Below are 26,190 nucleotides of genomic sequence, written 5' to 3'. Positions count from 1 at the left end.
AGTACTTTTCCGTTTTGCATTGTTAGCAAATCTTTCTTTCTTGGCAGTTTGTGCATTGTCCCTTGCGACATCTCCATTATTTCTGAGAACCAAGTTTGCCTGGCTCACTGTGGTGCAATGAGAATCATTGTCATTTGGCTGATCTTGCATTTGTTGAGCACCTTGTTCAGTAATGGTATTGGGGGAAAAGCGTAAGCAAATATCCCTGACCAGTCTATCCATAGCGCTTTCCCAAGGGACTGACTGCAAGGTCACCCGGATGCGAAGTTTTGGCATTTTGCATTGTGGGGTGTTGCAAATAGGTCTATTTGTGGTGTCTCCCATTTCCTGAAAATCTTTTGGAGTTCTGCTTGATTTAGTTCCCACTCGTGGGATGATGTTCTTTGTCTGCTCAGTCTGTCTGCTTCTACATTGTCCTTCCCTGGTAGGTGTATTGCTATTATGTCTATTTCCCTTGGAATTGCCCATCTCCAAATCTCTTGAGCTAGCTTTGAGAGTGCTACGGACTGAGTTCCCCTTGTTTGTTTATGTAAAACATTGTGGTTTTGTTCTCTGTTTTATCAACACCCTTTCCCGAATAGTTCTTTCTAAAAGGCTTTTAAGGCTAAGAATACTGTTTTTAACTCGAAGATATTGATGTGTTTCACTACATCCTGCTGTGTCCATAATCCGTTGACTTTGAGGTTGTTCATGTGTGCTCCCCATCCCATTAGGGACGCATCTGTTGTTATGGTCACTGTCGGAGTTGATGTTGTGAAAAGTCTGCCCTGTGCTATGTTAGTTTTGTTCCACCATGCCATCTTTCGATGAACTATCTGCGTGACGACCACTAGATCCTCCCAGCTCCCTGTTGCCTGTGACCATTGCTATGAAGCCATTACTGGAACGTTGCATTTGTAGGTGAATGTTGGGGACTAAATGAATGCATTAATCCATCATTCCTAGCAGTTTCCCTACTGTCCTCACTGTCAGAGCTTGCCCCATGAGGTATAGATGTGTCTCCTTCAGTAGTGCTAATGTTCTCTTCTCGCTTGGTAACACTTTTCCTAACATTGCCGTGATTTGTGCTCCTGAGAACACATTTTGTTGTTCTGGTTCTGTTGAAGATTTGTCCCAGTGTATTGAGAAACCTAACTGAACCAGTGTCTCTATTACTCGTTCTATATGCTGTTTGCATAGATTGCAGGAGCTTGCTCTTACTAACCAGTCATCTAAGTACGCATTCTTTAAATCTATGGTTGCCATGTAGTCTCCTGTTCGCAGCTGAGGTATTACCTCTCCCAGTGTTCTCGTCTTGAATCTTTGAGTCTTTATGAATTTGTTGAGGAACCCTAGGTCTAGTATTGGTCGTAAAGTTCCGTCCACCTATGGGATAAGGAAGTACGTGGAGTAAATGCCGTTGTTCCTTTCCTTGCGTGGTACCTGCTCTAGTGCACATTTGTTTTGAATTTCTTGTACCTCTTGTAGTAATTGAGATATTTTCTTTTTGGGATGTATTTTTGCTTGATCTTTTGTTGGGAGGTTTCTTTGCTAGCTCTATGCAGTAACCATACTGTTTTATGTTTAGCATCCATTTGTCTGTAGTTATCTTTTTCCACTTTTTGATGAAGTATGTTAACCTGCCTCCTACTGGTGTAATATGTTGCAGGAACTGTTTTGTTTTCTGTTTTTGGTTGTCATTGTTTTTCTTTTGTGCAACTTGATGTCTTTGGAGTGTGCACAAACTTTTGAGGGCAGTCATTTGATGATTGTTTGTGGTCCCCCTCCTTGTGGCTGGCCGCTTCCCTGAGGGAGCCCATGAAAGGATTGCCTACTCTGTTGGTAGTGCCAGTTCTGCTGCTGTCCTTGTTGTTGTCACTGGCTTACTCCTTGGTAAGTCAGTTGAAAGGCTTGGTGTGAGGTTGTAGGTGGGTAGTTATCTCTGCCCATTGGCCTCCGTGAGGGTTTGCCTCTACGCATGCCTATGAATTGCAGTGCACCCATAGACCTTGTTGTTTCATTGACTTTCTTTAATTGGTTTAGTTTTGCATCCACCACACTTCAAACAGCTGTTCTCCATTGAAAGGTGAGTTTAGAATGTTGTTTTGTACCTCCGGCATGAAACCAGAGATTCGCAGCCCTGCATGCCTCCTTTCGGTAATACCGATTGCCATTTGTCTGCTAGCTGTTTCAGCAGCGTCTAGGTCCGATATTAGACATGTGTTGGCCATGTTTTTCCCTCTTCCACTAAGTGGCTTGCCCTCTTTTGGAATTGCTCTGGCAGGTGTTTTAACAGCTTTCCAACTTCCTCCCAATGTTGATATGCATGCCTGTTGATCAATGCATTAGCATTAGCTATGCGCCAATGAATTGCCACACTTCTCTCAACCTTTCGTCCCATGAGATCCACCCTTTTGCTCTCTTTGTCAGGTGGAGGGCCAATATTTGTGGGTACATTAGCTCTCTTTCAAGCTGTTGAAGCTATAATTGAGTCTGCTGGCACTGAGTCCTTGATGTACATATGATCCTTAGAGGAATGCATGTATTTTTTCTCTCCTCTTGGCGTGACCGCCTTGCATGTGGCTGGTTCTTTAACCACATGGCTGCTGGGCGTTTCCCCCCCCCCGTGCTGGAAATTGCCATTTTAGTGGCACCATGACGAGCTCAGCTCGTCATCAGCACACGACACCCGTGGGTGATGACGAGCTGAGCTCGTCATCAGCATCGAAAGGGTTAAAAGCTTCCTTACCCTGATCCAAAACACTTGGCAACATGGGAAGGAATTGGCTCCTTGTTTGGGTAGGCAGTAAGGCTTCTACCAGAAAACACGATTAGGGTTTTTCTTCCTCCAATTGAGCTCCATAAGTATCTGCTGCTTTCTTTATGACTTGGTTATACATTCCAATGTCATCTGGTGGTAAAGGCCTCAATGGATATGTCTCCACTGCTTCTTCTGGCGATTTGGTGTGGAGATCTTACCATTGCAGGTCTTGAGCCTCCGAGGTCGCCGAACCTGAAAAAGTTTGCTCCTCTTCCTCTCCTCTTCTTCATCTTCATCTTGTGGTTCGGGAGTTGTTGGCGGCTGTAATTCCTTGGCCTGTTTTTCAACGCCAATAGAAAATTTCGGCAGAATTTTGAATAATTTCATCCTTTTGTCGAAATCTTTTCTACTTTGAGTTTCTTTTTCTTTTTCTCCATCTCTAATGCATGAGTTTCAGCGGCAAGACTTTCCGCCTTGCTTTTGGAGCTTGACGGCACTGATGCAGCTGTTGATCCTCTCTTTTTTGGACGTCGAAGCGTCCTTTTCTTGACTGTCTTTTGACATTTTTGAACTTTTGAGTCTTTTTTGCTGTCTTGGAGTACTTATCTAAGGAACCGACGGATTGTTTTCCACTGGACGCGCTTGCAGACGTCAAGTGTTTCGACTGCCAAGGCTCCTTTTGAGGGCAGAAGTCAGTTTTTCTGGACTTGCTTATCTTTTTTGAGGTCGACGGTTCTCTTACCTCCTTTGGAGCATTCTTCTCGATCTCTACGACAGACGCCTGTGTCCCCTTCGATTTCTGGACCTTCTTTGATGTTGTCCTTGTCTTCGCTGGAGAGGCCCAGGTCTCGAAACTATGGTGGCGGGCCTTGACCCTGCATAATATAGTTGGCTCTTCTTTGCCTCTCTCTAACCCTCAAAGTCTTTGGGGTGAAAGCTAAGCATGCCTTGCTGTCGTCGCTGCGGTGTTCCAGTGGCAGGCAAAGGTTGCAGACTGGATGCTGATCTTTTTGTGCGTATTTGTGATGACAATTGTTACAGAATTTGAATGGTGTTTTGCCTGTTACCGTGCACAGGGAGCCCCCTGCATGCGCATTCTTTGTGCGTCGTTAAAGTATTAGTTTTCCCTCTTCGTCGTGCTCCGGCTCCTAGGATCGAAGTCCGGTACGTCGAAGAACCTTTTTTCCTGTTCTTTGGATAATTTTCGTAATTGCTTTGTCAATCCTTATCCAATCTTCTGGAGCTCCTTCCATCTCGCTCCAGACCCAACGGTGGAAAAAAAAGAGGAATCCGAAGATGGGGACCAAAGGTGGGAACTTTCTGAGAAGCCCGTTGACGTCACAGGAGGACACTAAATGTTGGTATGTTGACGCCCACCACCAACAACAAAAAAAGAATGAAATACTACAATTTCAGACCCAGCCACTAGATAGCAGAATAATGCAGAGCATGTCAATCCAGAAAAGATTTACGCTGCAAAAACGGATCTAGTCACCAATGCTGATAACGTCACCAGGGTTAATTCCATGACTATGGTGTCCTTGGAGTGGGGAGAGGTTACTGGCCGGAAAAAGGTGGTTGTGTCCTCTGCAATTCCTGTTGAATGTGTGCTAGGGAATGATCTCAAGTCCTCAGAATGGGATGAGGTAGAGCTCCAAGCAGCCATGCTGGGGATCCCTGAATGGGTGTGCGTAAAACCTGAGCACAGAGCAAACCCACGGAGAGGTGCTGGAGTCTGAAAGAGTGTCCCAACCCTCCAAGAGAAAAGGTAAGTAGTCTGGGAAGCCACCAGCTACCAGCTCAGGTCCTCTCTTCTCAGTTAGAAGACCTGTCAGCCCCAGAGGGAACTGAACCCCATGTTGTTGGGCCTTACCTGGCAGAGCTCCAAGATTCAGGGGACATTGAAACCAAATGGCTACTTGCCTCAATTGCAACATTACAGACATGGGCTTTGAGAGTGATCTATTGAAATAAATCCCAAAATCCTATTAGCAAAATTCCTGTAGTGTGCTGCACTGATATATAATCAATATGCAGGCAGGAGCCACGTGGACATAAGTGCAAAGAATAACCCCTCCGCTCACCATGCTGCACTCCTCACACTTCAGTCAATGCCAGTATCTCAATCAAGGTGTGTGGTTTATTTGAAAACCCTACCAAGTGGTCTATCGATCCCATAGGAGCTATTCAAGAGCTTGTTAAACACACAACTGAAATCACCCTTTCACAGTACATTGTGATCATTATTTCTGCACAGGACTGATCCAATGTCAGCAAAACCTTTGTCATTGTTTATAGGCGGGGCATAAAGACTCAACAGCAGGAACAATTTTCCATACAGCATGCCACATTATTACACTGGGGTCTATTTTTCAAGTCTGCAAGCCTTCCCTCATATTTCGTCAATGTGAAGCCCATTGCTGCCAGAGCTTGTGCATATTCAACCATTCTGTCTTCTACATTTCAAATACGCACTTTAAGCAGGACTATCTCTCTGTCCATGTCTTATCACAAGACGTTAACTAATGGTGAGCGTCTCTATAGCTTCCATTATTTTTTATTCTTCACAATTAAATGTTTCAGCTTTGTACTAGAGTAAGCCAGTGACTCAGGAATCTTCAGATCCCCCAGTAGTTGAGATGTTATAACCATTTGCAGCATCTGGAAAAATTGTTGAGTGGTGGCAAGTGCTCGCTGTGGCTGTCCCCCTGCCTTTATTGGGAATATGGGACAGCCTGGAGCTAACCTCTCAGCCACGTTTTGTGTACTCTGTGCATTTGTAAAATAACCACAGTGCTACAACACTACTAGAGAATGACTTTTGCACAGTCTGCAATGAACACCTCGCCTCGGGCCCACAAGTTAATGTGCATTTGTGCTCAACTAATAGAATAAACTGCTTGCTTCAATTGCTCATAACGTTCAGTGTGCAAGCACTGTTAATCTTTTAAATAGCACACTGAATGCTTATTATAAAAATTCACAATGCGGTAAGTCACTTAACTCCATATTGTGGGCAACTCTGCAGACTGCAAAACCTGGCCGGTCGGAGACTGCTGCTATATGGAGTCTCTAGCAGTGTGGCTCATACCAAGGTACTGTCCTGCAACACTCTTCCTCTCCTTACTCAACGCAAGCAGCACTGCCACCTTGTGAGATAACAGCCTTTTTGCAGATCCACCCCCAGTTTAGGCCCCCATTTTAAGTACTGGGAACAGGTGTAATAGCTCTGAAATGCCCTCAGCCCTGCTAATCAGCTTCACAGAAAAGTGTCAACTGCCATTTTGTTTCTCGGATCGGCCCGATGCAGGGAAAAGACAATTTAAAAAACATACAAGCGGTCAGGATGTAGGTATTCTGTCTCCAGAGAGCACACAGAGGGGTCCGTAAGGGACCCTTGATGAGCCCAAAATTGCATATTTAATTTTATTTCGCCGAAACCTTTAATCGTGGGCCCTCCGCAGCTTTGGCCCTCAGTAGAAAAAATATAAAACATAATAATTTACTGATAAATTCAAAGGTTACATGGTCGTTATTGTTAGGCTGACATTTTACCCATACAAACCATAGAAATTCAGCAGTGTTAGTTATACTTATAGTTGGGAAACAGCCTTTACAACAAGGTTTTACCAAGTTGTGCCTTTACCATGCATTTTTTGCGTGCATGTTTTTATCACATGTATGTCTTTACAGCGTATGCCTTTCCCACGCATTTAAGGTATGTTGGAGGTTGTGGGGGTTCACCCCCAACAAATAGATAATTTTTATATATCTATAAATAAAGCAAGGTAAGGGCATGCGATGTAAAAAAAAATGTGGGGTAAAAATTGCCTGGTTAAGGCATGCAATGTATTTCCCTGCGTTGTCCGGTCGGACAATCCTTAGCTGAAGAAACTATAACTCGTGCCATTAAGTAACTTAAAGCAACGAGTCATAATTTTTTAACATAAGTATAACTATAACTGCTGAATTCCTATGGTTTTGTATGGGTAAAACGTCAGTGTTGCAAAGTCATCCTGTGCCCTGGGCACCCCCCAACTTTTTGCTGACCGGAATTGGTGGTAACTGACTCTGACTGACCCTGGGCTCTGTTTAACCAGGCCCAGGGCAAGTGCCAAGCTAAAAGGAACACATTAGAACACAGTTAAGACACCCAACATACACTAGGGTACACTATAGTATGGTGGGGTATCCCTGTAGTTGGATGACCTACCACCTAAGCCCCTAGTATGTAATAGGGCAGGGGATTGAAACTACCTAGAAGTCTCCAGTATCCTGGGGCATGGCAGTTTAGAGGCCAGCAGATTCTCTGCACCAGCATGTGTGCAGTGCTGAAGCCTGAGGTCAGTTTAAAAGCTGCACTAGTGGCCAGGACAGCTTTTAAACCTTAAATTGTGCCCAAACTCGACTTTGGGGGTAGGGGCCCTTAAAAATTAAAAACCAACCATGTTTTTGCATATTTGGGACCCCCAGGGTCACTCCTAGGTATCCCAGGGGTGGGGGGTCAGTTATCTATAAGGAGCGCCCTAATAAAATGAGTTTTTATAGGCCTGGGTAAAGTGAAATTTTACATTTCACTCCCCACATTGTATTAAAGAGGTGCTCAAATTCGACTTTGATGCTGGAAGAATTGGGTAAGGATGATCTGCAATATTTCTGCAGATTCAGAACCCCTGAAGTCTCCCCTAGTTGCACAGGGGGTGGGGGGCCGGTAGAAATTAGGGAAATACTTATAAAATATGGTTTTATAAGCCCTGGTGCTACAAAAGTGGCGCAAGTCATTTTCCTCATTGCAAACCCCATGGCCCATAGGTTAACATGGTAGGAAGTGATTGATTAATAAATATTGATAGGAGAGGATTTGCCGGACCATTCAAATACTTCCCAGAATGGTCGTAGTAAATCCAACAATATTAAATTGTTGAATTTCTCTTAAAGTGTACATACAATAAGTTATGAGACTTTCTTGTTTGTAAGTCCAAATTCAGCCTTTCAGTGGTCTGCCCTGATTGGTCAGTTAAGTGGATTAGCCAGGCTGCTGGGAGGGCAGTGATCTGTTCTATAGGAATGCCAGGCTACATTCTTCAAAGACAGAAGGGAGGCTTGGGTTTCAATCCACTAAGACAGTCGTGACCCAGAGTCAGGGCTAGGCTTAAGAAAGGTATCTGCAGACGTTAGGGGGTGTGTTTAGCCAGGTCTTACCTCCTTGCTAGAAAGTCAGCCATTATGGATTTGGAAGAATGATGCACTCTGGGACAAACTAATGCCACACTCCACAGGATGTGGTCATAACCATGAGGAGTTGCCCTGATCTCATTGGTCAGCAGTGACCTGGTGCTTGACCCAGAGAATTTTGAATACGTATCTGAGAGGGGCAGAGCCCTCCAGATCTGCTGCTTGAAACTGAATGAAGCAAGAAGTGACCTGCTGAAGTTTGCTGTGCAAGAAACTCTAAGGCGGCCTGACCTATGAAGACTGCACCATTTGAAACTACAGCCCTTGCTGCCAAAGGACTAAGAGTGGACTCCCTGCAAGCTACAGGTTAACAGAGCTCACCTGGACAGCCCCACAAAGAATCCAAAGCCTGGAGTACCAGTGGATTTGTAAGGGTTTTGTTCAAGTGGATTGCGGAATTGAAGTTTCACACATTCAAGGACCCTCTTGGAGATTCCAGAACCTTGGATTGCGTGTTGGATACTTTGGGACCTGCAAGCAGAACGCCAGGAAGGTGTTCTAACTGGACCCTGCTTGCTGAAGAAGGCGGCCCACTACAGTGGTGAGAATTCTTAAGAACAATTTATAAAGGTGTGTCCCTGACAGAGAAAACGAAATGACTTAAAGGGGCACTGTTGGTTTCTAAGTATTAGAAAGTGACTAATCTTTAAAAATTCATATCTCTGGTTCCCTACAGTGGATTATTTTCGTTTTGGTGTCATTTAAAAGATAAAAATATTACCTATTTTTATAAATTGGTGTTGGATTTTTATTTTGTGTAGTGTCTTAATTATTTACTGAAATGGTGTTTTTAAATGCTTTACATACCTGTCTTTGAAGTTAAGCCTGTCTGCTCGCAGCCACGTTACCAAGGGTTGAGCAAAGGAATACTTTTCTAAGACCTATGCTGAGTCCTATCATGTGTTATTGGCCTTATTGCCAGTGGCAGACCTACATTTGCCCCTACCAATAACCCACTTTCCAACAGTCAGTCTGACTATAACGATATATATATATATATATATATATATATATATATATATATATATATATATATATATATATATATATATATATATATATATATATATATATATATATATATATATATATATATATATTAATCACACATTCTTTTACCCTTGTGGAGACGCCACTCGCGGAGAAGATTCAACACCTTTAATGGCAGACATCAGTACAGCAGCATCTAAAACTCCTTCAATTAAAAGTCAAATGCCCAACGCGTTTCGAGCACCGCTGTGCTCTTGTTCACGGGCTGAAAGGTGAGTAATCAAATCGGCAAGTTACAAAGTCTCCTTAAACTGATAGAAAGTCCCGCCCCAGTGGGCGTATGCTCAGAGGCATACTGGTCTTCGTGGTCCTTTGCATATGCTTCCCCAGTGGGTGCCGATTTGCCTCTAGTGTCCTGCAGTATGCCGCAAGTGGGTTTGGAGGGGTAAAGACACCACTGCAACTGTGAGTTATCACGCCCTGCCACACGGCTTTCTCCGCTTCTTTTTGCTCGGTATTTGCCGACCAACAGATCCGCCTGCTTGCAGAAGGGCATCTCCGCGACTAAGCGAGCCGCAAAACATTAATCACGCATTCTTTTACCCTTGTGGAGACGCCACTCGCGGAGAAGATTCAACACCTTTAATGGCAGACATCAATACAGTGGCATCTAAAACTCCTTCAATTAAAAGTCAAATGCCCAACGCGTTTCAAGCACCGCTGTGCTCTTGTTCACGGGCTGAAAGATGAGTAATCAAATCGGCAAGTTACAAAGTCTCCTTAAACTGATAGAAAGTCCCGCCCCAGTGGGCGTATGCTCAGAGGCATACTGGTCTTCGTGGTCCTTTGCATATGCTTCCCCAGTGGGTGCCGATTTGCCTCTAGTGTCCTGCAGTATGCCCCAAGTGGGTTTGGAGGGGTAAAGACGCCACTGCATCTGTGAGTTATCACGTCCTGCCACACGGCTTTCTCCGCTTCTTTTTGCTCGGTATTTGCCGACCAACAGATCCGCCTGCTTGCAGAAAGGCGTCTCCGCGATTGAGCGAGCCGCAAAGCATTAATCACACATTCTTTTACCCTTGTGGAGATGCCACTCGTGGAGAAGATTCAACACCTTTAATGGCAGACATCAGTACAGCAGCATCTAAAACTCCTTCAATTAAAAGTCAAATGCCCAACGCGTTTCGAGCACCGCTGTGCTCTTGTTCACGGGCTGAAAGGTGAGTAATCAAATCGGCAAGTTACAAAGGCTCCTTAAACTGATAGAAAGTCCCGCCCCAGTGGGCGTATGCTCAGAGGCATACTGGTCTTCGTGGTCCTTTGCATATGCTTCCTCAGTGGGTGCCGATTTGCCTCTAGTGTCCTGCAGTATGCCCCAAGTGGGTTTGGAGGGGTAAAGACACCACTGCATCTGTGAGTTATCACGCCCTGCCACACGGCTTTCTCCGCTTCTTTTTGCTCTGTATTTGCCGACCAACAGATCCGCCTGCTTGCAGAAGGGCGTCTCCGAGACTGAGCGAGCCGCAACACATTAATCACACATTCTTTTACCCTTGTGGAGACGCCACTCGCGGAGAAGATTCAACACCTTTAATGGCAGACATCAGTACAGCAGCATCTAAAACTCCTTCAATTAAAGAAAGCCGTGTGGCAGGGCGTGATAACTCACAGATGCAGTGGTGTCTTTACCCCTCCAAACCCACTTGTGTGATATATATATATATATATATATATATACAGTTTAATTGTTTCACGCTATTGTATTAACAGACGGAAGTGTGAGGCATCTGGAATGGAAGGTTGATGTAAAATGTTTCCATACAAATATCAATATTCCATTCTAGTGTCAGCAATTCCAGGGTGCACTTCATGTAAGATACTAGCTGTCAAAGTCCCAAAAAAGATTCTCAAGTTCACTTATCTGCCTGTCCTGTAAATTGTACCACACACAGTACACCATAATCCTATTCTCCACAATGATGAACTATAAAAGCAACTTCTCAACCGTTAGGGCAGGGACAGGTGAAAGATGGGGTGCAGAGGAGCATTTACTGCTTTGGTAACAGATTCCCTTATGGAAATTAAATGTAAATGTAAATGTATAGGCATTTATATAGCGCACTACTTACCCGTAGGGTCCCAAGGCGCTTCGACCGCTGCGAAACCCTTCCTGGCTTCCCTGAGAGATAGTCCCTTAATGGGTATCTCCAGGGTGAGACCAGGCATCCCCGGCGGTCTGGTGGGGTCGTTAGTGAAGATGAGGCAAGCTAATGCCCAGAGTTGCCGAGTGTGATCGCTGATCAGAGTGGGCACCGAGGCGAGAGAATTATCGAGTCCGCTGACCCTGGTCCAGAAACCTGCCGCGCCGGGAATCGAACCCTGGTCCCGGGCCGTCCTCTGCTCTCGGGTCTGCCGCCTCTAACCAGTGAGCCACACTACTGTGGCTCACTGGTGCAAAGCATGTATAATGTGTCAATTCCTATTATTGTTGTACCTGCCATTCACTGAGTTGTCTACTTTAACTATGTTTATGGCCTAGTATACTTTTTTCCCCCCATACAGTGACAATATTTCCTAATGAGTCCCAACTGTTGCGAAAATTCTTTTTCTAGTGTGTCAACTTCAAAACAGCTTTTCTTGCAGCTCTGAAGAGGAATGGCTAATAGCAACTTTTTTCTTCAAAGAACTTAAAAAAGGGGTGCAAACATTTAGATTTTAACACATAGAGGAGTCTTTACAATTGTAAAGATATCAATCACTAGAATTTCTGTAACGTCGCAAGAGAAAAACTTTGCAGTGCCCTAAGGAATATGAAATATGGGAATTTGTTTGGGCTACAATAATCATGTCTACTACGCCCAGGAACTTGAAGCTTTGCCTTCTACATCAACATCAGATATTATGGAAACTGGTATGGAAAGCACATGCACCAACTCTTGTTTCCTGAACCATTAGCTTAAACACAGAGTTGCTGCACAATGACTCTTGAGCAAGGGTGACGTTTATACAGAAATGGACAATTTGTTGTAAGAGAAGAAACCAATATACACCTTCATATGCAGTGAAGTAATCATATCATGTTGTGTTATTTCTTTACACTGGATTCTACAGTAAATCGTTTTTGTATATGTATATGTAGACATCTGTATGAAGTGAGTCCTCTATGTGTCTTTGATTCATTAAGAACATATTACAGTGACAGCTTCCGGGCATGTCAGTCATTCTGTAAGTTACACGTTGCAAGACTACAGATGGAATGCTATTTTCACTTACCCTTGAATCCGGAAAGTCCTGGAAGCCCATCTTGACCAGGACCTCCAGGAGGCCCTGGTGGTCCTAAATCGCCGGGACGACCTACTCTGCCAACAGAGCCAGGCTGTCCTTTCATGCCAGCGGGACCAGGGGGTCCAGGGTCCCCAATGAATCCTTTTTTCCCAGGAAAACCTGCAATTGTTGTAGAGTGGAATTAAAAATGCATGCTGCGAAAGCAGAGCACCTGTCGATCAGAACACTTCACCAAGCGCAACAACTTTGCACATTTGTTAAGCCTGAAGATGGACAACGAGTTATGCTACAAGCAGCTTAATTATAACAGACAAAGTTTAGAAACTGCAAAGCATTAGTTGTCTAACAATATAATATCTACACAGATGATTACTACCTAAGTCACTACAAAAACTGGCCATAGTGAAACCCCTTATCATTATGAGTACTTATTGTGTACGTGATAGCTTTTAGCCAACATGACAGAGCTACATGACATGCAGGTTATCATTATTAGAAGCTTTTTGAGAGCGATCCAATGATTTGTGATGATGGAGTTCATGGAGAGAGCAATGGGTCAGGTAAAGCAGTGGAAGCTACATTTTATACCGACTACCTCAGTGCACTCTAGTTACTTCTTGCTCCACAGGTTAATGGGTGCTCAATGCACCTTCCCATTAGAATTGGGAAACGAATTTAGATCAGGAAGGAGATCAAAAGGAAAGGTGGAGAGTGAATTTACTCACGCAATTATCTGGTCATGCTCCAGTTAAGTACAATTATTTGGAGCATGACATTCTTATGTGCAACTCATTGCACCCAAGGCTAGGAACTTCACAAACATGATAAGAACTATTTGAACTGTTGAGTTAAGATATGTGTTGCACAATCCAGAGCAATTGTACAATACCGGACTTACAGTTATTGGAAAGAAATACACCCAATGTGTGTCACCATTTGTGCTTCATCACCTAGTGACAGGAAGTCCAAACCTATAGTTAATTAACGATTTATTCAACACCAGTTATTTACAAGACTGAGGTATTGAACACACAATAAAAATATGTATTGTTATAACTCTTAACAATATTATGTAAGCAACCTAAGGATCTGAGCTATTGTCGAGGGAATGCACAATGGCAAGCCGACTTGAAGTTGAGTAATCTTGATGCAACAAGATGGCACACTAAAGATCAGGGAACGGGAGCGTGGCTCACGACAAAGGCCACTGGTTAAGGCAAGGAAACGCAAGAAATGTCCAACATACATTGCATGTTTCTGTGTTGGCTGTCTTGACAAGTGCATTCCTGTCCTAAAAGGGAAGGGTTCTTAACAATAATATTAGATGGCACTAACAGCAAGCCTTGTAGCACCGTTAAAGCAAGGATCATGTGTACCACTTTCTAGTAGCAATTGTTTTGTTGCTATTTATAGAAGGTGGAGTAGCAGGAACAGGCGGTTTCACAGAATCATAGCACTGTATATGCCCTGCTGTTTCAATCTGTCAATCCTGACAACTATTGATATGATATTTTTTCTGCTGCATTACGATAAGGGGTGTCACTGACAGTCAATGCAATCTTTGTAGCATCAAAAGCTAGGCAGTTAGTCCATAAGCTTTTATGCTACACTGCATCTTCTCACCTTCGCAGCCTATGTGATGAACCCAAAAGCAAACAGTGTGACATCAGACATGGAGAGTTGATGGTAAATGGAAGAGAGGCGTGATGAAGGAGAAACAGACAACAACAGGTGATAATTGAAAACATAAAGGTGGAAACAGGGAGTTAATGTCTCAGGCAGAATGCTGCAACCGAATTCCAGAGATACTCATCAAAGGCCATTGTCCAATTAGGAGCCGTGCTCACTGACAAGTCCATCACACCAACCAAAAACATGCATGCACTCAAGAAGTCACTGTCATGCCAATTCTGTAGATTTTAAAAATAATCATCTCACTTTAGTGTTTCATGCTTGCAGCTATTGGTCTGGTAAAAAACAAATCGTTTTTACTTTGAACATCACCTGCGAGTTATATTTTTATTTTGTAAGGAGGATTTAGGGTTTAAAGCAAAAATTAAACATAAACAAATGCATTTCATGTGTTAAAGGTTAAACGGTCCAAAGATAAGTATTTTGAGAAGAAGCAAGGATTCAAATTAGTTGGAAGGCTAGAAAAAGAATATAACACATTCTGAAACAACCTGGAATAAAAAATGTAAGCTTGACGATGTAAAAATGATACAACCACATTTAAATTTCTAACTCATCGTTATAAAGTCATGCACATTGGTAAAAGCGGGAACGTCTGTTCTGAGTGTACACATGCTGAAAATAATGTATCTTTTATCATTAAATAGTTGATGGAAATTACCTGGTGATCCGGGATAACCAAAGCCCCCAGGTGAACCTTGCTTTCCTCTGATGCCAAATTCCCCGCTAGGTCCTGGGGGTCCCCTTGAACCAGGAATTCCAGGAAATCCTGGATCACCTCGTTCACCTTTGACACCCATTAAACCCGGCCTTCCGTCATATCCTGGGGAATAAGAAATTCATGTTTATGGAGGAAAAACACATTATAAAAATTGAGAGTAGATAAATGGTAAGAAGCAAATCTGTTAATTGTGCAAACTATTTGGAGGGGAGAGCAAAATGGGGTTAAGTACCATGCGCTTTTCTCACCTATCTGTAGGAAGCTGGCTCATTATTTAGTTTACCAAAATGAGGTATACTGTGCAAAGAATCTCTTATAAGTGTACAAGGGCTTGCTCTAGCAATTCCAAGGTGCTCTCGTAGGAGGCAATGTGTTCGAGCAGCCGTAGGCTTATCAGAGAGGAGTTTTAGACATCTGCAACACACACACAGTCAATAAATGGTACACACGACTCAATAAGGTGATTCAAACCAATTTATAAAAATAACGTATCTTTTTATATATTTAGGCACCAAGATCAGCAAAATCAGGTAAGTACGTATCGAGATAGAAATGTTTTTACTTAAAAAAAATGTAAAAAAGTTACTTACCTGTACACTGTGGTTCTCCAGTATTAATATCTTTCATAGATTAACATGCTTGAATCTTCCCCGTACTCAAGCAGTCATTGTAAATACATTAAAAGACATAGAGAAAGCAATTGAGATTGTTAATCTAATTCACACTGTTTTAATAGACTCAAACTTCCGCCAATCAGAGGCAAGTCCCAGGACCACTCTTCCCCTGCAGGGCCACCATACCTCAGATTTAAAGCACAAGTGTAAATATGTATCCATGAGGTATCTAAGAGGTGTGCATAAACGGGGAGGAGAGCGGGCTGCATGTGAATCTATGAAAATATATCAATATGGGAGAACCATAGTGTACAGGTAAGTATCTTGTTTTTTCTCCAGTATTGAATCTTTCATAGATTCACATGCTTGAATCAGAGTACCTAGCAGTAAGCAAAGAACACATGGGGGAGGGTTAGGCGAAAACCACTCTACATACAAGATACCTTCTGCAAATAATGTTGATATCAGCATGAACAACAGACCAGGAAAAAAATTGCAGTGAAATAGAGAAATAACAATCTGTACCTTAATGAAACAGAGGACACAAAACTGCCTTTTCGTCTGCAGCATCTGCTTTCCGCGCTGAATCCGAACCGGAGTGTTTGGTGAAGGTATGAGCGTTCAACCAAGTTGCTTCTCGACAGATGCCTGGAAGCGATACTCCAGCTAAGAAGGCTGTTGCCATCTTTCTCGTAGAATACGCAGAAACATTCTTGGATAGTGGCCTTCCTGCCTTGTTGAGGCAAAAAGCAATCGCCTACATCACCCAATGAGCCAAACTGTTTCTTGAAAGTCAGCAGCCCTTTCTGGGAGGCGCAAAAGAGATGAAAAGATGATCCGATTTCGGACAGTCATAGTTCTGTGAATGTAAAAGTTCAAGCACTGCTTGATATCCACAGAATGGAGCGCCCTCTCTGCAGCTGAAGAAAGGTTCTTAAAATATGTTGAAAGACTAATGGGCTCATTCAGATGAAAAGAAGGTGGAATCTTCAGGATGAATTTTGGTTTGGTTCTCAAAAACACTATCTTTTCTAACCTGTAGAAAAGTTTCTGTGACAGAAAACACATAAATCCCACTGATCCTTCTGGCAGATTTGAGGGCCAATAGAAGGGCTGTTTTCCATGAAACATATTTCAGATCTGCCTTGTGTATTGGCTCAAAAGACAGTTTGGGAAAGGACCATGTTTAGCTGCCAGTATATTGCTGGATCGGTCGGAAAGCCAGCAAAAGGCCCTTTATGAATTCCTTTATCAGCCTGGTGAACCACAGTGATCTTTCACCAGTTTGTGTTCTGAACCTGGAAATTGCAGATAAACGCACCTTAACTGAAGAATGTGCCAAGCCTGACTATGCCTGGTGAAGGAGATACAGCAACAGTTGCTCTGGAGAAGAGCTAAAAGGATTACTATTGTTTGTGAAACGCCAGCAACATAATCTTCTCCATTTTGCTACATACAATTTGTAAGTTGAACCAGCACAGGACTGTTATAGGATAGATCTGCATTCTGCTGGAAAATTTAGAGATCCAAACTCATGTTCATGAGGTACAATGGCCAGCTTTGGCTGTTGTTCATGGAAATCAGGTACTCCATCGGTTGAAACCGAATGGGTGGAGATACAGACATCAAGAGCAGTATTGTACCAGCCATGCTGGGGCTATGAGAATTAGATGGCATTGTTCCATTTTCATTTTGCATATCATACTGGGAATGAGATTAAAGGGTGGAAATGCATAGGTGAACATTCCTATCCATTGTATCTGAAGAGCATTCCCCCAAGACCTTTTCTGATGGAAACTTCTTGCAAACACTTTGCATTTCTTGTTGTGACTTGTTACACAAAGGTCGGATTTGTGTGTACCCCACTTCTTGAAGACTTGGGATAGTTGTTTTTAGCTCATTTGCCATTTGTGGCATTGACTTGTTGTTCTGCTGAGAGAGTCCACCCATTTGTTTTATATGCATGGGACATGATTGACTTGCAGGAAAATGCAGCTCTGCAGCACCATTTCTAAACTTGTTGGGCTTGAGATGAGAGACTTTGCAGCACCATTTCTAAATTTGTTGGGCTTGAGATGAGAGACTTTTCGATCTTGTTACCCTCTGCTTGGCTAGGTAGAACATGGTGGTGGTATTGTCTGTTCTTACTAAGACAGAAGGATTGTGAATTCTAGATAGCAACGTTTGGAGACTTAGGAATACAGCCTTTCGCTTCAGAAGATGTATGTGCATCTGTGATTCTTGGAGCGATAATTTTCCATGGATTTCTCTCTCCTGGAGATGTGCTCCTCAACCTCCCAGGAAGGAATCCATTGTCATTACAAAGCACAATTATGCCAATCAAAAGAGAGACCTGGAGAGATGTTGACCTCCTTACTCCATCATGGCAATGCTTGCTTCATTGCAGGGGTGATGTTGACGATATCCTCGAACGACCCATGGATTTGAACCCATTGCGCATCCAGCTGTTCTTGCAATGGCCTCATGAGTAGCCGACAGTTTATTAATCAATGGGATACACAAGGATAGCAACCCCAGTAGGGATTTGAACGTTCTTACTGAAGTGGACTTTCTTTTTATCAGAGAAGTAGCCATATCCATTATCTTGTGGACTCTTTCTGTAGACGGGAAGGCTTTGTCGACCTTGGTGTCCAGAATTGCCCCTAGAAACAACAGTAACCTTGTTGGTAGGAGACAAGACTTTCCACCATCAATCTCAGCCCGAGAAAGTTGAATAGCTGCTGACAAGCCAAGGTAGATTCTACTGCATAGCGGAACGAGAGTGCTTTGACTAACCAGTCGTACAGGGTGGGGGAATACCTGATGGCCATTTTTTCTCAGGAAAGCAGCTACTTGTGACATGCACTTTGAAAAAAACTCTGGGAACTGACCGTAGGCCAGTAGGAAGAAATTTGAATTGGTAGCGGTACCCTGCCAACTTGTACCTCAGGTACCGTTGATGTTTCACATGAATGGGAATGTGAAAATATGCACCCAAGACATCAAGAGACGTCATGAAATCCACTTTGTTGAGTAGCAACAGAATTTCCTAAAGTGAGAGCATTATGAAAGGTTGCTTCTTTATACATTTGTTTAGCTGTCTGCAGTGCATGACCTGTCGACCTGTCTCCATTTCCCAGACTTTTTCTTTATGAACAAAATGCTCGAGTAGAAACCTGTGCGCGCTGGTGGAAAGGAATTTCTTCTATGGCCCCCCCTTTGGGAGAAGCAGAGATATTTTGTTTTTCAGGAGAGAGATGTGTTGATGCTTCCTTTTTGGAGGTGGCTATTCATGGGGCTTCGGGGGGGGGTTAAATTGGAAAAAATTCCAGCCAGTAACCCGGATGTATAATGTCTAACACCCATTTGTCTGTGGTGATGCTCTCCCACTGATAATAAACGCAGAGATTGTGGATCGACTTTTGATGCCGCTAGGAGGGGTTTGGTGCTTGGGAAAAACTCACTGTCCCTTTGCAGAGCCTTCGGCTTTTCCCACAGCTGAGGTTCGCCTACGAGCCGGATGTCTTGTGTAAACCGTAATGGAAGACCTGTACTACTGCTGTTGTTGTAGCCCAGCGCACTAGGATCAATAGCCTTTCTGAGCATATGGCTGGAATCTGTAAGACTGATACGAAAGTCAATGAACATATTACCCTCTTCCTCAACAAAAAGGCTGTAAACATATCGATTGCAGCGTTCCAAGGGAGCGCGTCATTTCAGTATCCGCTTTGATAGTCTGAAAAGCATCATTCAAATGTTTGCCAAATACATTTTCCCCATCAAAGGGCATGTCAAATATCTTGGCTTGAACCTCAGGGCGGAACAAGGTGGCCTTCAACCGGACCTTATGGCACAACTCCCACCATCGGACACAAAGCAATGAATGAGGTATCCATGTCCATGTCAATAATCTGAGAAGACGCTTTGTCACTGTCTTGCAAAATTTCTCTTGCCTCTTTTTTCTTATCCTCTGAAAGATGATCCAAAAGAGGAATGAGGTCGGTCCACAGTTGGCAGTAGTAACGACCCAGAATGGTTAAAGCATTTGAGCCCCTGACGGAAGTGGCTGCAAAATGTTTGCCAATATTATAAGCCTCTTCCCTCCTTGTCTGGAGGTGGTCAACAAGGGGCAGATGGATTACTCGAGCGCAGCCTGCATTATCACCGAATCTGGAATGGATGCCGTATCAAGAAGGCTGCTGACGAATCCAGTGCTTTATAGTTTTTGTCCATACATGGGACTATAGCAGCGACCGAAGCTGGATTTTTATTAACTTAAGACCTTCTTCCCCTATGTAGGTGACAATGGGTATCGATCTGACAGACTTTCTTGCAGAGTCCTTAAATTCATACTGAAGACAATCTGTTTGCTTTACAGAGAGATGCATATCGAACCTCATTGATGCTTATTCCAGTAGCTCATGAAACCCTCCACTGTCTTCAAGTATGGAACTTGCTGAAGAAGGCTCTGATGAGGGCGAAAAAGGAGTCAGAATCATCCCATTCCTGACCCACTGTTCCTTGATCTTAAAAAAGTTCAACCTCTTCAGGTTGGTTGTCCAGATCACTCTCAATGTAATCTCCTCATGATGGTTTTGAGAGGAAGTACTATCCAGGACTCTTGGGTTTGCACAGGAGCAGGACTTTTAGGTCGAGGTGTCACCTCCTGCACATCTGCTTGGACTGGAAGAAAAGGAACTGGCGCCGTTGACTAAGGAAAGCCCTTAAAATTGTCATTGATCATATGCCTTAGATCAATGACCAAGGAAATGGGCACCAAAATAGTGTCTTCCCTCAAACTCTTGTGTTCATCATCTTGGTCTTCAAAGAGATAGTGTTCCTGGAAAGTATCATATCTATGGGGAATCAGTAGCTGGAGAGTAGTGGATGAGAAATCCTCTTCTAGGAAAGTAAAAGTGTGCCTGTTATGATCTTCGTCATCCCCTGAATCTTGCCATTTTACTCTCAGTTGAGAAGCGATGTAAGCAGGGCCGAAAAGGCCTTCATCACAAGACTCTTCAATGTCTAGCAGGTGAGCCGGAGGCAGAAGGGAGACCTTACTTGGAGAGGCGATGTCTGGTCTCAATTGTGCTGATGGACCTTCTTTAGAGAGTGCCATCTTTTTATGCCTCGTTGACGGGCTCGTCGACGATGCCGTCAACGTCAGGAAGATCTTCTTCCAAATAGAAAGGGCCGTCGCCACTATCGTCATCGACAGGATTACTGTTGTCAATACTGATGATGGGGTGGTCGTCGGATCTGTCGACGACGAAGCCATCATCGACGTGGTAGGGGTGACTGTCATCCCTAAATGACCGGTCGATAAACGTACTGTCGACGATGTTCCTGTCAACGCTGGTACCATTGTCGACAGATTGATTTTTGTTGAGGTGTAACTGGAGCAGAGGAAGCCAAGGTGTTTTATTTGAATATAGGAATTTTCAGAGGCTGAAGTATCAGATATTTTTCAGCAGTCTTAAATGTCTTTCAGTCCTTAGCATATGAGGTAGAGCTCTCATTTTTTTGCTTTCACTCAGTTGGGGAGCTTTTTGGACTTTTATCCTCCTCATCATAGCCGGAATGTAATCAGGACTTTTTCCTCTGAAATTATAGTAGAAGTCTGGCTTTTCTGTCGTTGAAGGTCTTGGCAGAAAAGGTTCTGCAGTGCTTACAATCTTTTGTTCTATGGTTCGGATGCAGACAGTATAAACAATCTGTGTGAGGCTCTTCATAAAAAAGTCTAGGCTTGCCACAAGACTTACCTGTCTTGAAGAGTCTTTTCTGGGGTCCTTAAGACATATTTGAGAAAATATTGAAAATGCAGTACCTCAGAGTTTTAGCTGATAAATACTTACATCCTTGAGAAGAGGAGACAAGGTCAAAAGTTCACACCTGTAACAAACTGAGCCAAGCTCAGGGAGACTCCCTTAACACCATGTGCGGTTAGAAATCTGAGGTATGGTGGCTCTGAGGGGGAAGAGTGGTACTGGGTCTTGCCTCTGATTGGCAGAAGCTTGGGTCTATTAAAACAATGAGAATTGCTTAACAATGTCAATTGCTTTCTCTATTTATTTTAATGCATTTACATGAGACTGATTATTTTAAATACAGGAGTGCTTCCACCATGACAACAGGGAATCTATGAAAGATTCAATACTAGAGAAGTTGACAATTTTAGGAGGCGGCAATATTATCCTACGGAGGAAAAACAAAGACTGCATACAAGTTCTTTACAGCGACTTACAAGACCAATCTACTGGACTTAAGGTGAGTATGATGCAAGGTCTAAGGCAGCCAACAGGTCGCCTTGGGCGGCACAGGGGAGGCCAAGTGCAGAGGTGCAATATAGTATCAGGTACCCCGTTGAAGTCCCCATTGAAGTCAATAGGGATCGGTCTTGTCAAACAGAGGCTGGAGGTTTGGACTGGGGGCCAGTCCAGCTGAACCAATATGGGGCTCAGATCTCAAGATGTTCGGGGACATGCTGACACCATTGGTTCTCTTCTCCTCAGAACGGGGCGGCCAGGTGCATAGGTGTCCTGAGAAGTCGGGTTTCTGTCACCTGAGACACTTGCAGTAGAGCAGATCTGTACGGCCTCGGGAAGTACACAGCTAGGAAACCCAAGGTGGGCTTTGAGTCTGGAGGTTCTTGGGACTACGCTGGAACCTTTGGCCCACTTCAACTGAGGCTATGTGGCACAAGTGCAGTGATGCTTTCCGGTGTCAAGTTGTTGGCAGTCCTCGCAGCTCTTTTGGGGTGCCTACAGGATGCAGGTGAGAAGCTCTGCTGCTCCACGTGAGTTCCTAGGTCTTTAGTTGAAGGCTGGACGTCCTCCCAGGCTTTTGGAGGCACAGGCAGCTGCAGGGCGAGTTGTCTTTGGCACCACTGTTGAGGAGAGCAGACAGGCCAGCTGGGTTGGCACCAAGTCAGTTGCTGGTCTTCTTTTCCTGCTCGTAGGGTAGTAGCCAACGGGCTATTTACCCCTGGGGTCACTATGCCCCCTCTACAACCACTTCCAGTGGGAAGCGGTCATAAAGCTGTCCCATAATTCCTAATTCTGCCATCACAAAGATGGCAGACTCTGAAATTTTGTGTCCATGATAGCTAGCCCACTAATAATTTTCCCGCCTGCTTATGCGCCAAATGGGCCCTCTACAAGGGGCGGCATCCCTCTGAGGGACGCCAGAATTGCATACCAAAGGCTGTGGGTAATTTTAAAGCTAAAATGTGAAAATAACAGGATAGTGCTCCTTTTCTCATTCAGTTGCACAATACATAATTCATAACTAATCGGTTTACCATACATTCAAAATGAGTGTAAAAGCAATCCCCTTACCTTTAGCGCCTGGAAACCCAGGATCTCCTGGTATGCCTTTATCTCCAGGGCATCCATCTTGACCAGGGTTACCAGGAGAGCCAGTCTCAGCACCTAAAATGTCTCCTGGGGCTCCTGGTGTACCTGGAGGTCCACGAACTCCCGCTTTCCCAGGTAAACCGTCTCTTCCATCCAGTCCTGGAGGTCCTTGAGGACCCTGATCACCTCGAGGACCAGTAAATCCTTTGAAGAGAAAAAAAACTTTAAAAATTTAGAATAAAAAGTAATATAATTCTATTTAGACTGACATCATATATTTGTTAGGGCATTTCAGTGTTTCTGGCCACACAGTTCAATTACAAGACATCATAAATGTTGATGGGATAGATGCACGTTTCCCCCATAAACAGAACATGGACCATTCAATCTCCTTGAATGTAACCTGAGATCATTTACTGAATTTCAGTTATAATAAAAATGCAATGGTATTACTTTACACAAGCTGCCCTAGACATTATTCCTTTAAGTCATAACTGACAATGATCTTTTCTTTTATTTAAGTATAAATCATTTTTATTTTTAACAGGAAAGAGTCAGTACAGCAAGCAGACATGCATGGGGCAAAAACAACAATAACAATCTAGAAGGTAGTAATTCTTTTTTTTAAAGTGATTTATAAAGCGCATGGTTACACCTCTTCAGTATGTCCCCATGCTGGACACGGGAATTTGGCAAAGAGACTGGTAAGGCAAATAAGGCAATGAAGGACCTATCTTAATATTGAATTGGGGTAAGAAACACCCAAGCTTAAGTTTCCTTCTGAAATCAGATTCTTTGGGAGAGGCTCTCAGGGCATTCGGCAGAGAATTCCACATTTTAGTAGCTAGGTATGCGAAAGTTCTAGCACCCATTCTAGCTTTCCTGATCTTGGATTTTACAGCAAGTTTAGCCTCGGACGATCTAAGATTCTGAATATACTATGACAGATTTTCCTGATGTTGTGCCCACTGAGATTTGAGGTTGCACTGCAGAGCCCGCATGTGCTATCTGCCATGGGTCACCAGCGGTATGTAGGAGGTTACAACGCCAGCAGCCTCATAATCATCTGCATTGAGGTCCAGGAGAGAGGCTAAAACATCAAGATCAGAACCTGAATGTCCTGGACACATTGTTATCAGGGGAAGGCTAGAAACAGTATTGTGTCCAGAATATCTCAAGTGTAAGGGAGCATCTGCAAAGGAGTCAGGTATGACTTTAGCTCGCTGATCGTGAACTTCCAACTATGGAATGTCTGCAGGTGGTTGGCGGCACCCTGGGTCGAGCACGCCTTCAACAGCAAGTCTCTCAAATAATAAGAGGCAACCCAGTAACCTTGGGACACAAGTGGTCCCTATGGGGGAAGAGTGGCCCTTGACTTCCCTGGCAAAAGTTTACAACAAGCATTTACAATGCAATGGTCTCAGCATTATTAAAGGTAGAGCTATTGGCATTGCTCATGACTTTTTTTTTTAAATCATAAAAAAATAGCATTGTCATTTTCATTGCCAATAGCTTAATCGTTAAATAAATGGCATTGTCATTTACAATGCCAATAGCTTAATCGCTCGCATATACATGACCTATTGCATTTACACCCACACAGAGACACACACATACAGAGCCACCCAGTCATTCACATAGAGCCACCCACACACAGAGCCACCCACACAGAGCCACCTACAAAAAAAGCTATCCACACACACAGAGCCACCCACACAGAGCCATCTACAAAAAAAGCTATCCACACACACAGAGCCACACACAGACAGAGCCACACACTAGCCTAGTGACAGTAAGCACTTCTGAGCCCCCCCTCCCCCGACACAAAATAGGTATTATCTGTTCATTTCAACTTCCCAAATGCCAGATCACACACTTTCAGAGATTGTTACAATGTCATATTCGCTGAGCAGGTCGTTATCTGTAAAATGGCCTTTTGGTAAATGGCTGAGGAGGAAAATGAAACAATAAAAGGATTCCCCTGTCCCTGCAACACAATCAATAATCTACAGGCTTACACAGCAATGCTCATCTCTGAGGAGATCATTTCACTAGCAAATAAAGTCCTACCCGTCCACCTGGGGCAGACCTGCTGGTGCTCACGCATGAGGAAGGTTGTGTAAATGCCTTTCAATCATGCCAGATAAACAGCTGGATCCTTGAGGCACTCCCTGGAATGTCGAACCACAGCAGGGCACAGCACAAAAGCACGGTCTGTATGTGGGACAGGGGAGCACAGCGCGCTGTTACTGTGATCAGCATGCTATCTCTACTACACATTCATTTGTGCTTAATACTTTTTCCATACAGCAGAGTGCATGCCAAGCAAGGCGCACGTGGCTCACAGATGTATTGCGCCTTCCCCTCTGAGGGCATCCTGTTTGGACTTCTCATGATCGAGCACTGGAGTGTGGGCAGGAACCATCACTGCACTTCCTGGTGAGGGCATCTGTCATCGTTAAGCACTGAGGCCAAGACGTGAGGAAAATGAAAGTTGAACTTCTCTTAACCCCATGCATGAATACCGAACCAGTCCACCTAAACCCCGTGAAGAGCTTTAAAGGTAGCAGTGAACCACTGAGGTGCTAGCTACCTCTATAGAGAGGCCATGGACTGAATAGGAACATATGCTGCATGGGTAAAGTCTTGTATTGTGAAAATAATGTTATAGGTGTGGTAATTTATGTACATTGTGACTGGAATTATTAACAATCGTGAGCTGGCACAAGTAGAAAAGAATGCAGGAATCGTGCACTGCCGCAAGGGGCGCCATGAGAAAAGAATACAGAAAGTGTTATCTTCCTACGGGGTTGCCACTAGTGCAGGTATGGGAATACCCGGACCTGTGAGCTGCCACAAGGACCCCTGGCACTGAGTACGCGCAATCAAAGAAGTTTGAGCTGCCTACAACCCAGCAGCTCACGCGTGCATGCTGGAAACGCTAGAAATTGTGAATTACACTGGGAGACTAGGAGAATGCCAGTGCTGCGAGGTGCCGCCAGGGCCCAGATGTTAGATGCTACGAATGCCAGGGGCTGTGCTGCCACCACAGCCCACACTGTTGTAGGCTGTGAAAGGCGGGGGCTGTGAGCTGGCACCGGGTCCTCCTCCGTGCCTACGGGTGGTGTCTATTTCTATTACCCAGTCACTCACAGTGATGGCAATGGCTGATGTGGGGTGACCGTCTGCCACGTGCCGAAGTGGGCAAAGAAAAGATAAATATGAATAGGGCCAGGGTAAAAATTGACAAAAAATACACGGTGAAGGGAGCAGCCTCCCCAGAGAGCTCTGGCTGCCAGTCCTGCATGGCCTGGAGCTGTGCTTCGGAGTCCTGGGTGCGTGGCAGGAGGCGCTGCTCGGGCTCCTCTCCCAGCTGCCGCTGCTGCTCGGGCTCCGTGTCTCACCGCAGCCTCAGACCCTCCCTGCACGACCTCTCACACACACTCCACGCAGGCACGCGGGGCTCTACTGCCTGCTCTGACCTAAACCTATTATAGAGCAAAGACGGTGATGAGGCGAGGCGCCGCCCGACTGGGGAGACATGTCGGGGACAATCCC

The 26,190-nt window shown here is 44.2% G+C and overlaps 1 protein-coding gene across 2 annotated transcripts in view; it reads right to left on the bottom strand.

Annotated features, from left to right (window-relative positions):
• COL4A6 (collagen type IV alpha 6 chain) overlaps positions 1 to 26,190 on the bottom strand; it is a 759,488-nt gene that overhangs the window by 157,179 nt on the left and 576,119 nt on the right. For both annotated transcript variants that reach the window (XM_086918466.1, XM_086918467.1), the window contains exons 28-30: positions 22,615 to 22,836; positions 14,604 to 14,765; positions 12,239 to 12,409 (exon numbers count right to left, since the gene is read on the bottom strand). In XM_086918466.1, the coding sequence (XP_086774592.1) occupies positions 12,239 to 12,409; positions 14,604 to 14,765; positions 22,615 to 22,836 (555 nt within the window). The remainder of the gene's footprint in view (positions 1 to 12,238; positions 12,410 to 14,603; positions 14,766 to 22,614; positions 22,837 to 26,190) is intronic.

Source organism: Lissotriton vulgaris, chromosome 4_1 (genome assembly GCF_964263255.1).
Source record: "Lissotriton vulgaris chromosome 4_1, aLisVul1.2, whole genome shotgun sequence".
Taxonomy (NCBI): Eukaryota; Metazoa; Chordata; class Amphibia; order Caudata; family Salamandridae; genus Lissotriton; species Lissotriton vulgaris.
This window is presented reverse-complemented; position numbering and strand designations above follow the sequence as displayed.